The sequence below is a fragment of the Erigeron canadensis genome, chromosome 4 (assembly GCF_010389155.1).
Source record: "Erigeron canadensis isolate Cc75 chromosome 4, C_canadensis_v1, whole genome shotgun sequence".
Taxonomy (NCBI): Eukaryota; Viridiplantae; Streptophyta; class Magnoliopsida; order Asterales; family Asteraceae; genus Erigeron; species Erigeron canadensis.
In genome coordinates this window covers 40473319-40488126 of record NC_057764.1, presented here as the reverse complement: position 1 = coordinate 40488126, position 14808 = coordinate 40473319, and the positions used below count along the sequence as shown (strand labels likewise).

The following is a 14808-nucleotide window of genomic DNA, read 5'->3' as shown; positions in this document are numbered from 1 at the left end:
GGCATGAAACATATTACTCTATTCGTCCCATTTTACTTTGACTGTAGGTGTCTTATTATTAACTTTATTTAATAGGTTACAAAATCGATGGCTGGCCCTAAACGAAGTTTAATTAGTATCCAGTTGGTAGAATAAATACAGTATTTGAAGTGAACCCGACAAATTAATTAAAGGGTTTCTAGAGCTCTTGCTTTCTCCCGCACGGGTTGGAAAACAAAAAAAAAAAAACATGTCGACTTCGAAGCACCAGAAGAAATCAGCGGCCAAACACGAGGATAATCTACGATCAGAAATTGCCAACATGGCTTCTTCTCTCGGTCTGATCTCGTCAAGCAACAAAAACGACCCTGCTAATGATAAAAAGGTAAAAAAAAAAACTCCACCAATAATAATAAGACTAAGCATAATTTGATGAAGGGAAATTCATTGGGGGTTTGGTATGAGGACGTGGAAAAGCTAGAAAAGAAACTGTTCGATATGGATAAAAATAACAAGGTTAAGGCTGCTGTGTTGGAGAAAAAGAAGAATGCGGAAGAGTGGAAGTGTTTAGTAAACAAGAAAAAAGAGGTCGCAGATAGGTTGTTGTCTCAATACATACACGATTACGAGCAGCAGCTGCATGGTGATATTAAGATGGTGTTGACCACGCAAAGGTCTGGGACCGCAGCAGATAAGGTGTCTGCTGCGTCGGTCTTGATTGAAGACAATCCTATTGCAAATATCAGCTCAATCGACATACTTTTAGGTATATATTATATATATACGGATTAGTTGATATACGTACAGGCATCATCACTCGGAATATTTATTAAGTAATCCGTTATGTTTAATTTTTGTGTTAATGCCATGCAAATTCCAGGTATGGTGACCCGAAAGTGGGGAAACGTTATGCATTTACAGGTTTTGAGGCACTGAAACAAATCTTTATAAGGTTGGTTGGTTACTTAATTTGAATACTTTTATTTCATCTTGAAAATTTATCTTGAAGTAATGTATGTCAACGTGGATCACTGATCGATGTGCTCTTTGTTCAAATTTTACCAGTCTATTGCCTGATCATCGTAAGCTGCAGACACTTGATCAACAGCCTTTGCATCGCCTTCGTGTCTCCAAAGATGGAAACTTTCTTCTACTACTGTGGCATTGGGAGGAATGCTTAAAACAAAAGTAGGTACATGCTTCAAATCAATGGTGCCTTATAAAACAAAATTAATTTATAAATAAACCTGTTCATGTTTGAATGCAGGTATGAAACCTATATTTCTGCGCTAGATGAAGCTTCTAGAGATACATTAGCTACACTTAAGGATAAAGCACTGAAGGTATGCAGTTTGTTTACCATTCTGTTATTCATGTTAACAATGCTTAACCAGTTGATTTTCGTATGATATATCTTTGCAGACCATTTATGTATTGTTGAGGAGCAAGCCAGAGCAAGAGCGCAAATTGCTCTCTACCCTTGTAAATAAGGTTTTATATATTGGCGTCATTTATAATTTAGTTTTTGCAACACTCAGACTTAACAATCTTTATGGGCTTTCATTGTGATCGCTGATCCTAAGTTTGTTACCTGTAGCTTGGAGATCCCGAAAATAAGGCTGCATCGAATGCTAGTTATCTTTTGTTAAAGCTGTTATCTGACCATCCGAATATGAATGTATACCATCTGTTAATAAGCACTCTAATATACATTCTTTTTTACATATGAAGTTCACAATGTTTGATTTTATCAACACAACTTTACAGGAGGTTGTCATAGACAATGTGGATAGTTTTCTTTTTAGACCTCATTTGATGTCACGAGCCAAGTACAACAGTGTATGTTCCGAGCCCTTAATTTAGTTTTATTATGATCAAATCAGCATCTGATGCTATCTCTTTATACACAGGTTATATTTTTAAGCCAGATTAGGTTAAGTCATCACGGGGAAGGGGCAAAAGTGGCTAAACGGTTGCTAGATATATACTTTGCTCTATTCAAGGTAATATATATGGACAATTGGACATCCATTTTCCCGAAAATTGATAATACTTTGAGTACTGTCATAATGCTAAGAAATGTATTTGAATTCAGGTGCTTCTTGAACTTATCTCATCAAAAAATCAGGTCGTCAGTGACCGATTTTATCGTGCTCTATACTCCAAGCTCCTACTTACTTCTGCAATGAACACATCCAAGGCAAGTCAACCTTTCTGATTTTATGAAATCCTATGTTAGTATGCTGCTATCAGGAATATCCTTTGCATAGTTGCTCCAATATTAATCTTTCTTGGTACAAATCTCGTTCAGGAAGAAATGTTCATCGATCTTCTTTCACGAGCTATGAAGAACGATATTAATTTAAAGAGGGTGTCTGCATTTTCAAAACGGCTATTGCAGGTAAGCAACAAACTTTACATCTGATCCTGTTGTTCATGGACACATACAACACACCACACACACACATTTAAATCCACACATATTAGACTCTATTTTGCAAGTATTTATTGCTCATGATCTTGTACAGGTTTCCCTTCAGCAGCCACCTAATTATACTTGTGCCTGCCTTCTCCTCCTTTCTGAAGTCCTTAAATCAAAACCACCTCTATGGTCAGGCACCTCTATGTATACCATTTTCAAGTTAAGTTTTGGCTGTATATAGGAATGACGTTATGATTTCAACTAATCCTTATTGTGCAGGAACATAGTGCTTCAGAATGAGCTTCCTGATGAAGAACTTGAACATTTCGAAGACATGGTTGAAGAACCAGATATTCAAGAAAGCAATACAGCCGATAAACCTGATAGTGATGGTGTCGATGATAGTGATGATTCTTCAGAGGATGAGGTAGCTCCCAGTTCTGATGACGAGCATTTAAACAAAAGCGATGATGAGTTGCTAGGATTTGGTGGTCAGGCCAATCTGCAGGAGTCTGAAAGAACATCCGCTCAAATGGCAAGTCAACTACGAGTACAAAATGCAGAATCCTCATTGCCTGGAGGATACAACCTCCTGCATAGAGATCCTATTTACTGGTATATTTCACTACTTTAGCATAGAGATACCAAAACATGCCAGGCTTGTTCTGAAAAAAAGGGAATCACATGGCCGGGCTTTGTTTTCTCCAATTGTCATCTAAAATTTTTGATAGGATATATAATTAAAAAGAGTAATGATATAAACTTCTAATACATCTTCCTAAAAGTCCTCTTAACTACGAGATCAAGACACTTGTGTGATCAATGCTTAAGATGTAGAAAGAGGAGTGAATTACACATGTCAAGCTTGTATGTAATTAATAGGAAGTTAAGGAGTAAATATTATTTTTCAACGAAAAATGCATGAAGATTTAGTATACTAGTAATTTAATGTATTGGCTTAAATGACCAGATATTGGGCCTAGGTGACGGGTGACCCTAGAACAGGGGAGTTGCTTATAGATCGAGCCTCACTTAGCTTTTTGATCACATGTAAGGATTGAATGCAATTTTAAATTCTTAAGAACGGGACAAAAGGGACCCCATTTTTCTTCCGTGCCTTGCTTAGAACCATTTGTATCCAAGCCCATTTGTGTAGCTATAATTAATATATCATGTTATAGTTTTCATAAATTTGCAATTAGTTAGGAATAATAACCTTATAATTTATGTGGTTGGCGCATCACAGCAATGCAGACCGTGTAGGATGGTGGGAATTGACGGTACTTGCATCACATGTACATCCTTCAGTATCCACCATGGCCAGAACCCTTCTCTCGGGGGCCAACATTGTCTACAAGGGAAATCCATTAAAAGATCTTTCGCTTGGTGCTTTCCTTGGCAAGTTCTTAGAGAAAAAACCAAAAGCAAGAAATTGGCACGGTGGATCCCAGATCGAACCTGCCAAACAGGTCAGTTTACCCACTTGGTACCATCTAAAATGTGTATCTTGATGACAATGATTGCAATCTAACCAGAATTATTTCTACGTAGCTTGATATGGACAAACCATTGATTGGATCCGATATTCTTCAATTGGATGAAATGGATGTAGCCCCAGAAGATGTCTTCTTTCACAGGTTTTACATGAATAAGCAGAATTCCAGTAAGAAACCAAAGAAGAAAAAGAAGATTAAGGCGGGAGAAGAGGCAGACGAGGATTTAACAGGAGATTGGGAAGAGGATGAAAGTGACAACGAAGAGATTGATGCCATATTAGATTCCACCAACCCTGCTCTAGATTCCACTGGTGACTATGATTATGATGACATGGACCAAGTCGCTCAAGAAGATGACAATGATTTGGTGTGTGACGGCACAAGTGACGAAGAGCTCAGCATTGGGGAGTTGAAAGACGGAAGTGATGAGGAGGATGACGTGTTTGAGATTAAGCCAAGAAAAAGGAAGGCCCGTGGGAAGGCTGGTTCGACACCTTTTGCAAGTCTTGAAGCCTATGAGCATTTGATGAATGGCGATGAGCATGAGAATGAAAATGTCAAGGTTACTAAGAAATACAAGAAATCTAAGAGGGATTAAAAGGTCAAAACTCAAAAACAAGGTGTCCACTTAGTAAGCTATGAAAAGTTGAAAACCACATGATTTTATAACGCCCAAATGCCCAATGGCCATGGATTGTTAATTAAGCTGGGTTGTTTTACCATGTCATTTTCTCATAAGGTCATGAACTGATGGTGAAAAGTGAATAAATAGCTCGCAATTTGCAACCTTGTTCTACTTAGGTCCTTATAGCCTTTGAAAACTACTAAGCCAAACTAGACATGCTTAAAATAATCGGTTATGGGAGAACCGAAAACCAAACTTAAAAAAACCAGTTTCTCTCAAACCGGTTCGGATTTTAAAAAATTGCCGGTTTAAAATTGGTTTTGTTTTGGTTACTAGAATCGATTTTTTACCGGATTAATATCTGTTCGGTTTTGGGGGAAAAAACAAAAAAAAAAAGGGAAAAAATCGGTCAAGATTTTGACCAAAACAGGTTTCAAACATGTTTCGGTTTGGTCAAAACCGATTATTGATCGCGTTAATCTAAACCGGTTTCGGTTTCGGTCCAATCCTGGTTTTTGGGCACGCCTAAGCCCAACTACAACGTAAACTCATCCGGTCATCCCATTCAAGCGCAGAGCCTCAAAAAATCTATGCCGTACAGATTCAATGGTGAAATTAAAAATATTTATTCGACCATTTTAAGTTTAACGATAACAATAATATAAATCATTTCATAATATTTCAAATTGAGACTATGTTTATCTTTAATGAAAACTAAAGAATAGTCTTGAGACATGAAATATACTCGTATTACATTGATCATTGGTTTCTATTTTTTTTTTTTTTTTTAAATAACTGATGACATATAATAAAATAATTTTATTTTCACGTACATAATTTTAATCCGGAAACAATGATTTTGGAATGAAACAAGTATATTAAATTAAAAATATATTATATTATCCTACTATCATTTTCCATACTAACTCCCACTACATATATAAAAGCCAATTGAGATGTACCAATACAGTCTTTCATCTGCTCGTCTTTAATTTTTAGCTAATCAACAAAAAAACAACAAATCAACAATGGCTACGACAATTTCTGCAGCGCCTCCGTTGTCACGGGGATCTCCACAGCCATCACCATGGCACTCACCGGTGCCGTACTTATTTGGGGGCCTTGCTGCGATGTTGGGTCTCATTGCTTTTGCCCTCTTGATTTTAGCATGCTCTTACTGGAAGCTCTCCGGATATTTAAACAGCAACGGTGACAACGACGACATTGAGTCATCAGGAAACGAAAACAACAACAACAACAACGATTTCCTACGACCACTCCCCGACCAGATTAATCAGCTGTCAGAAGATCATGATATGGCGGAAGAGAAGTATTTTGTTATAATGGCTGGAGAAGCCAAACCAACGTTTTTGGCCACACCAATAAGTTCGAGTAGAACCACTTCGTTCGGTAGCAGTAGTTGGCGAAGTAATTTATCATCCTTGTCCTCGGAGAATCATCAAGATCAGTCATCCTTAGATCATAATATTTCTTAACATTTATTTTCGAATTTATAATCTATCTATATAAAGGATTTTGTAGCAGATCGTTGCTGTTACCTCTGTCATTCGCTCATGTGTAAAATATAGTAGTTAAATTTTATTACTACAAAAAATTATACTATATATATTTACATGTTTTCAATTAAAAATTTAAAAAATAGTAATTATCATCATATCACTTGTAATATCATGTTTAGGAAAATGATAAAATAACTAATCATGATATTTCAAAAGGTACGTAATTGTTGTTTAAATATACCTTTTTTCTAATAATAAAAGTACGAATAAATGAACTACTTTACATCTTACTCATGATAAAATTGAATATCGTTACATGTATAATTTATTAAATTACTTTATATGAATTTTGCTATACCTTTTCAACTTTGGTGGACGGTTATGATAAATGATTAATTTAATTAACTAAATACTTTAAAAATCCTTCTAATCATAAAATAATGACACGTGGAAAAGTTAGGGGGCAATATTAAAAAAAAGAATTAGTAGATACCATATGTCACATTTTTATAGTTTTAGAGTATTTTTAGACTAACTTTTAAAAAAATTAATCATTTTTTTAGGCATTTTCATGTGACACGAATCATCTAATTATTGTCACATTTTAATTAATATATCGTGTATTATCTTTTGAATGACAGCTAGAATTTACGTCACCTATTCACGAAATAATGTAAGTGTAAGAATGCCTTCAATTTCAATTCATGCTATATATATGATTGTTTAGTTTGTACACCTATAACTCAAGGCCAATGGTATCCGCATGAATTCTTTGAATTAATTATTTGAGTTTTGGAAAGGAAGTATTACGTGATTTTATTTACATATGATGGCATCGTATCGAAATTTTAATTTGTATATACGAAATTTCTTTTACATTTTGAGGATTGATAGAATGAAATGTTTAAAAATTCAAAATAATATTTTAGGTTTTGCTTAATGAAGTCTTTAGAATTGTAGTTAATTAAGGTCATTGAATAGTTATAATTTATCATAAAATTTGTGTATACAAAATGAGTTGGGAAGAACTGAAAACGGAAGATCAAACCTGTTCAGGTTTTGAAAAAATTGACAGTACTTTGAAACCGGCTTCAATTTCGGGTCCTAGGATCGAGTTAAGACCAGTATGATCGAAATCAAGTTGGATATGATTTGGTTTTTGAAGGAAAGAAAAAACTGGTCCCTTTGACCAAAACCATTTTCAAACTGGTTCGAGTTTGATCAAACACAGTCTTTAGTCAAATTGACCAAAACCATGTCGGGTCATATCGGTCTTTGTTTTTGGGCACGAATAATAGTAGAAAATGGTAACTTGTAGTCACATATAATTTAGTTATCTATTACTAAATTTAAAACTAACTAAGCCATATCGACTTTTTTGACATACAGGCATAAAGTACACATTAAACTTGCTTTATGGTTTACATATAAAAAAAATATAATTAATCTTCCTAACTAAATCTTCTAAAAATCTTTCTAACTATAAGATTATGACATGTGACTAAATCAATAGTTGATATTAGAAACGAGAATTAATGAGATACACATTAAAAAAAATGATTAATCATTTTTAATTAGAAGAATATATTTAAGATGATTAATTACTTTTCATAAAAAAAAATATATATATATTAAACCCTCATGACTTCATATAGTATATATTTAGTGCTTTAAGTCCATATTCATGCAAAAAAAAATGTTAATATCAATTAATGGATGTGAGGTATTATATTTATATTTATACCTATTATATATGAAAATTTCTTTACCATTTAAAAAGGCTTAATTTATATTACAAGTTTGCTAGCTTTACTCTGCGTAATAATAATATATGTGGAAAGTCCTTCGGAACTAGCTTGTTATATGCAAGTATATACACGTACATATTACCAATAATAATTGATGTTGATGTACATATATAATTAGTATCATTGTTTATGGTTCTCAACTTTAGAGAAAAGTTTGTTAGTTTAGCCATAGAAAGAAAAGTTATGTGCATGGGAGACCCACCGTGGTTCGTCACCTTTGTCCACAAATCCGACGTACACGGCAAGGACAATTGGGGTAACTCCGGCCTTTACACATCATATTACCCAACCCTTCTATCTATTTTATATGTACATACGTTATTACGTACATTATCCTTTTCCTTTTTTTCTCCTTGTCATCCTTTAGCTTTGTTGAAAAAAATAAAAATAAATATGCATGTGTCGCGTCGCGTTAAGTATAACATCATCGCCTCTTTCAAAAGGCTATGTTTTAGATTACATTATCGTATGATATATATATTATTTTAACATATAATTGTAGAATCCAAATCAATCAGTGGAGTGGTTAACCACTAAATTATGACTACATGCATAGTTGCATACTAATGTAAACAAAATCTTACGGAGTATGTTTTAGTGAAAAGAATTTATATATTGGACTATTGCTTATGGACGATTTTATTTATTTTTTGAACGGTAGTGGTGATTGGACTCAGCTTCATTGCCTTTTCATTGTCCGGTAGAGATCGACCACACCATAGTCAATCTGAGAGCATAACTGGTGGTGTAAGTTTCACTACCGTCCTGGAAGAAACCAGCTAATTGTTAGAGAAAACCCTCATGCTTCACTTCATTGGCAAGGACTTCCCAATATGTATTGCATAAGTATTAAACTCGTGAGCTACATTTAGAATTAAAAAAAAAAAAGAAAAGGGTTATTTTATTGTAATATATAGTTATTTACTTTTCGTTAATTTGTTCAACATGTAATACTTTTTCTTCTTCAAATTTTATTTAATCCCTCAAAACCAAAAGAGGATGATACAAGATATATATAACCTGACCTACTTTAATTTATGAAGGTACGTAATATGACACACTTTGAATTCTCTAATTACTTTTATTTGGAGTCTTCATGAGTCCAAACAAAATTTACGATTTAGAGTTGCACGATAGTAATAACGATTAAATAAAAAATTAAAAAGAAGTGCCTATCGTAATTTTTTTTTAAATCATTAATTACCAAACCAAAAGGACTAGAAAGCCTCTTTTCGACCTTCTGTTCCAACTTCAAAAGACTTCATATAGTTGGCAATGTCAAAAAAGAAAAAATTAGTGGGTCACAAAGCATGTCTTTAAGTAATTGATCGATAATAGAAGTTAATGCACAATATCAAAACAATTTTGGTACATGAATACACAAAATGATAACATAACCAAGTATTATATGAAATAAAATTACTATTTATGCATGTTACAAGAGTAATTGTATTTTCGATTTTGATCACTCATGCCTGATGCCACATATGGAAAATGATTAATTTTGTATGTTTTCTATTTTTTTTTAACGGCATTCTAATATTTATCTACTCCTCAATTACACACATGCCTGAAATGAAACTGAAACTAGGTAAATGCAATGCTTGTCTAATTTTTTTAAAAAGTTTTGGTCAAACAATATAATATTGAAAGTCTCGTTTTCACTGATGAGGATTTTTATTTGAATTTTTTTTAATGAACAATTATAATTAGTAACACTTTTTATTAAATCGTCATAACGACTATACATATCATAGTATATGAGTAAGATGAATAATGGCCCTAGAAATTTTCATTTCTACTTCAATTAGCAGGCTAGAAGTCTGTTTATTTACCATGAGAGGGACGATAATATAATAATATAATTAACAGTAATATACGAATAAAAATAATTGTTTTAAAAAGTCATCCTAGCTTTTTAGTGACTTTTTTACTTTTTAGTACTTCAGGTAAGACGATTATTAATCAATAACCAATCAACAACCTAGATAGTTCAAGTATGATCCGCGCACCAAAAAGTTATAACTTCAGAAACATAAATATATTTAAAGGTGAAAATAAAAAATTATCAGTAGATGCATGGTGTATTTTTATTTTTTATTTTTTTAAAGGTGAATTTCGTTGGAAACTTTATGTCGCGATTCGACAGCGAGAGGTATAGCATACGTACGTTGTCTTAACAGGGTCTGCGCTAGAGAGCTTCTTCGAAATAGAAATGTTTATTTCAATTACTCGGTGGGGGGAAAACCCCCTATTAATTCGCCCGAAGACACGACAATTAATAAGGGTAAATCCTGCCCCTTCAGACTTGAATTTGGGTATACCCAAGTCAAGCCATCATAAAGAGGCTTAATTTCTATGTCTTTCACAAAACCTCAGACTTGCCTCCTCAGACTTGAACACAAAACCTCATGCAAGGGGGATGGTCTTCCAAGGACAGAGGTAGCATGGGGGCAGCTGCTCCTACTCCAATTTTAGTACAATGTAATTTTTTACAATTTAAATGGTATATTTGTATTTTTTTTCTTCTAAAAGTAAGAAAAAATAAGTAGGAAATAAATACAAATGTTACCTTCATTTTTATAAGCATATTCTTTAGAAGTCATTGGTTATCGAATCATTAAATTTGAGATAGATTTCTTAATTGGTAGAATAAAAAACTTGAGTTGTTTTAGATTTAATAGAAAGAATAAAGAAAGGTTTAAAAAAAAGCTTTTTCTGTTTGGGTATGTAAATGTGTAATACGTTAATAATGTAGTTGTTTGTGAAAAATTATTTTTCTTTCAAATTATGATATATATATATATATTACAAACAACTAATTATGTTAATCATAATAGTTATGTATGAAAGATATATATACCAGCTAAGACAAAAGTTATTTTGAGAACCTAAAAAAAGTGAGAACCTTTAAGAACCTTTTTTCCATCAATATACATAAGGGTATATTTGTAATTTAATAATTGATTATTTAAGTTAATAGAAAATAGCATAAACTCATCCCATAATTCTCTCCTAACAGTTATTAAATATCTTTTTTGAATATGATAATCAATAACTCGTTCCAAAAATTGCACCACGTACATAATATTGTTTCCTTCATCATCTTTCATTATTCTAGTCCATTCAAGAAGTTCAGTCTCATATCCACAATACTTATTTGTAATAACCATAATTATGAATCTCACTATACTCATATTTCCTCGAAAGTTCAATCCATACTCCCTCTTTAATATGTACTTGGTCTAATTTATAATTAGTTTTTTGATTTTTGTTTAAACTTTGTCATATTCATGAATCGGGTTTCATTAATATTTCATCTACATAATCTCAGGACTGAGTTTCTTGTTTTATCCAGTTTTGATCAAAGAAATAGATGAAACACATTCCGTACCCATCTTTTTCATCTAACAATATACCCTTTTTGATTGTTCAAATGTACATACATATACACTTTCTAATCACATTAATCATTGCATTAAACAACCAAAACTCCAGTAAGTGGCTGGAGAAAACATCTACCACATTGCTTCTACACTATTATTCTATTAATGTACAAGAACAACAATATGCATAGAAGCTACACTGTCAAAATCAAATGAAGCCTGCCAAATTGAATGATCTTCATACTCGCAAGTAATTACCAGCATGCATTGTAATCAGCCACAAGTCTAGCAAGTACTTGCCTTATACCGTCCCTCTTTCCTTCCTTTGTCTTGTACACCTTCTTTTCTTAGCGTTACTCGGCCACAAGTCTAACAATTCACTACCATTATATTTTCATTATAAACACAAAGATAAATTAAAATGTACCCAACCACTTAAAACATACTCGTTTCTTTGACTTTCACCTACCCACTTGTTTCCCCTTTGATTTTAACAGCTCCAAACCCTATACAAATATACAATCACATAACATTTTAGTGTCCATTTGATTATTTTACTATGTATGCACTTTAACAGCATAATCAATTATAAATGCACATATGATCATGTTCGTATTTATCTTGTTAAAGAGTGCTGAGCATATACGCGCGCTGTTCACATATAATCATGTCTACCAAAACAGATATACACACAAAGAATCATACTTAACTATGGATGCATATGATCATGAGCATATGTAGCTAGAAAAAGTATCCTTAAAACCACATTTCACATATGTTTACATTGATCACATATAATTACATATGCTCAAACTGGTCAAAAGTTCCATATTGCCCAGTTATATCACATATACTCACACTAATCACATATGCACACACTGATCACTATAATCATGTATACAAAAACACATACACACAAATAATCATACTTAACTATGAATGCACATACATATGATCATGAACACATGTAGACAAAGGGTATCCACATTCCCCTGTTCCCAAACCATATTTTACGTATACTCACATTGATCACATATACACACACTGATCACATATAATCAGTTTACCAAAACACATATACACATAAACAATCATAATTAAATATGAATGCACATATGATCATGAATATAGTTACCTAGGGGGGAAAAAAAATCTGAAACCGTATTTCACATATGCTTACATTGATCACATATTATGCTCAAACTAGTCAAAAGTTCAACATTGCCCTATTCCCAAACCATATTTCACGTATACTCACACTGATCACATGTAATCATGTCTACCAAAACACATATGCACACAAACAATCATACATAACTATGAATGCACATATTTAGCTAGAAAAAAGTATCCAATTGCCCTGTTCTCAAACCATATTTCATATATGCTTATGAAAAATACCCAAAAATCATTTTAGAAGTAACAAAATTTTAAAAGTAAAAAACAAATTATCCGTTTCATAAATAACAAAAAAAACACCCAAATCCATGGAAAAATATATTACGAATTTCAATTCCTAAAATTTATAAACCACCCAAATACAATTATAAAATAAAAACATTGATATTAAAATTTTTAATCAGGTCACAAATAAGAAACAAAAAAATTAACCTAACCTATGAAAAATGTAAAAAACTTACCTGTATCCATCGTTTTGATTACATATGCAACAATTTACTAATTGGCAATTTCAAAATTAACGAAACGAATCGTCATGTTCCAATATAGAATAAGATAAACATAATATGATTGAATAATGGAAAACAATTTACAGATCTTCAATGTTGATCACACGTGCACTTCTTGCCGATTTGATTTAAGATTTTGTTTAATTTTTGGATATGATTTGGTTATACAGATCTTCAATGGTGATTTTTAAGGATGGTTAGGTGTGAGATAAAAGTGGTTTCTAGTTTCATACGAGTATCAGTTAATTTCTGAAAAATGAAAACATATTTGACTTTAGGTTCGACATTTTACATGACAATTATACCCCTGATCACATGTTCGTTTCATTTTTCTGTTCGATTTTATTACAATTTTGCCATCATATTTCTAGACCCTTGATCACAATAATTAAACGGTGTGGATTTATTGTAGGGGTTCCTACAGGTTCTTACTTTTTCTTTTTAGTTCTTAAAATAATTTTTCCCTACAAGCTAAATATTTTTTAAAAAGTATATTTGTGGAGTTTCTTGCATTACAATTAAATACGTTTTCATTTAATAAGAATTTGTCTGACACGTGTGGTCTTTATTTATTAAAATGAACCGGTATTTTTTAATATGAGTGTTACACCTAATGTGGGAAACAAATTCTTTTGAGGATCCATTTTTTATTCTCGAGCTAGGGCCAATTTTTTTTACCTTCTCGAATACGACTCTAAATATGACAAACAATTTTAAAAATTGTCCTCCTGTAAAAAAACATTTATGGTTCCGTCTCTGTTTCCAACCAATCATTTGAAGCTCAAGGACTAGATGCATAATAACTTCAGAAACATATACATACACATTGGAGATGCGCGTCCTAATTAAGCTATCTACTTAGAACAATTAATGACATGTGTTTGCTTTGTTCCTCGCTAAAAACTTAAAAAGTTTGATTTGGTGTATAATTTAGATAAATATATTTGTATAGAGTACTCTCTATATATAAATAAAAGAAAATTGTTATGACATAAGCATTTTACAAAAATAGTTTGTGTCAACTCTACATTTTGTTTTTCTTAAAGCTTAATTATTTTTTGTTTAATTTATTTATGATGTCATAAATAGTTTCCTTCTTAAATTTTTTTTTTTTTTGCTTTTATTACTTATGATGTAATTTTTATGTAACAAATATTTTTTTTTCCTACTGAAAACTCTAATAATTTTATCACAACTTTAACGACAATGATATATTCTTTTAAAACTTTTATTAATATGTCTGAATTGAACCCAGTTAATTAAATAGTTATTTAAACAGTCAAACAAAGTAACAAACTAACATCCATAGTTCAAGCCCAACACTTTTAATGGGCCTAGCTTTCATTTTGACCCAATAAGTGACTATCAATCCCAAAATGTTTATTTCTATTATTCAAGTGTTCTGTTTTTCTATTTTACCCGTATAACCCTTATAAATAAAACACCCAAACGAACCCATTCTTATATAAAAATGTCAAATATCTAATACTATCTTATAAAGCATTTTGCCTTTTTTTTTTCTCTATGATTTGAACTACCCGAAGTACCTCTATTCTTTATTCACAAATTTAAACATTACTACCTAATATAACTTATAATAACTTTAAATCTCAACCATTCATTTTTTTTCTCTCCCCTCAAATCTCAACCACTCAATTTTTTTTCTCTCATTTATAAATCATTTTATTCTTCTAATTCATTCAAAATATTTTATCTCAAAAACCGTTTATCGATAAATTATAAAAATTGTACGGGTGTTCTTAAAATTTTATACTCTTTCATTAAAAATGTCATTCAATATACTTTCGACGAATTTTAAATCTGAGGGCGAAGCCCATACGGCTAAGGCATTTGGCTATCATACTCTATGACTTGACCTATCAC

General features: G+C 32.1%; 1 protein-coding gene, 1 long non-coding RNA gene and 1 pseudogene across 2 annotated transcripts; 2 read left to right on the top strand and 1 right to left on the bottom strand.

Moving 5' to 3' along the window:
- Window positions 1–411: 411 nt before the first annotated feature.
- Window positions 412–4558, top strand: LOC122597611 (annotated as a pseudogene).
- A 959-nt stretch (window positions 4559–5517) lies between these two features.
- LOC122598581 (protein GLUTAMINE DUMPER 2-like) lies at window positions 5518–6089 on the top strand. Its single transcript, XM_043771177.1, has one exon. The coding sequence runs from the start codon at window positions 5551–5553 to the stop codon at window positions 6016–6018; it is 468 nt and encodes a 155-aa protein (XP_043627112.1). The 5' UTR covers window positions 5518–5550; the 3' UTR covers window positions 6019–6089.
- Window positions 6090–11249: 5160 nt separating this feature from the next.
- On the bottom strand, window positions 11250–13159 carry LOC122596476. The gene is made up of 2 exons (XR_006323327.1): window positions 12877–13159; window positions 11250–11742 (listed from the first exon to the last, which is right to left on the bottom strand). It is a non-coding gene; the product is annotated as an uncharacterized LOC122596476 (long non-coding RNA).
- Window positions 13160–14808: the final 1649 nt, after the last annotated feature.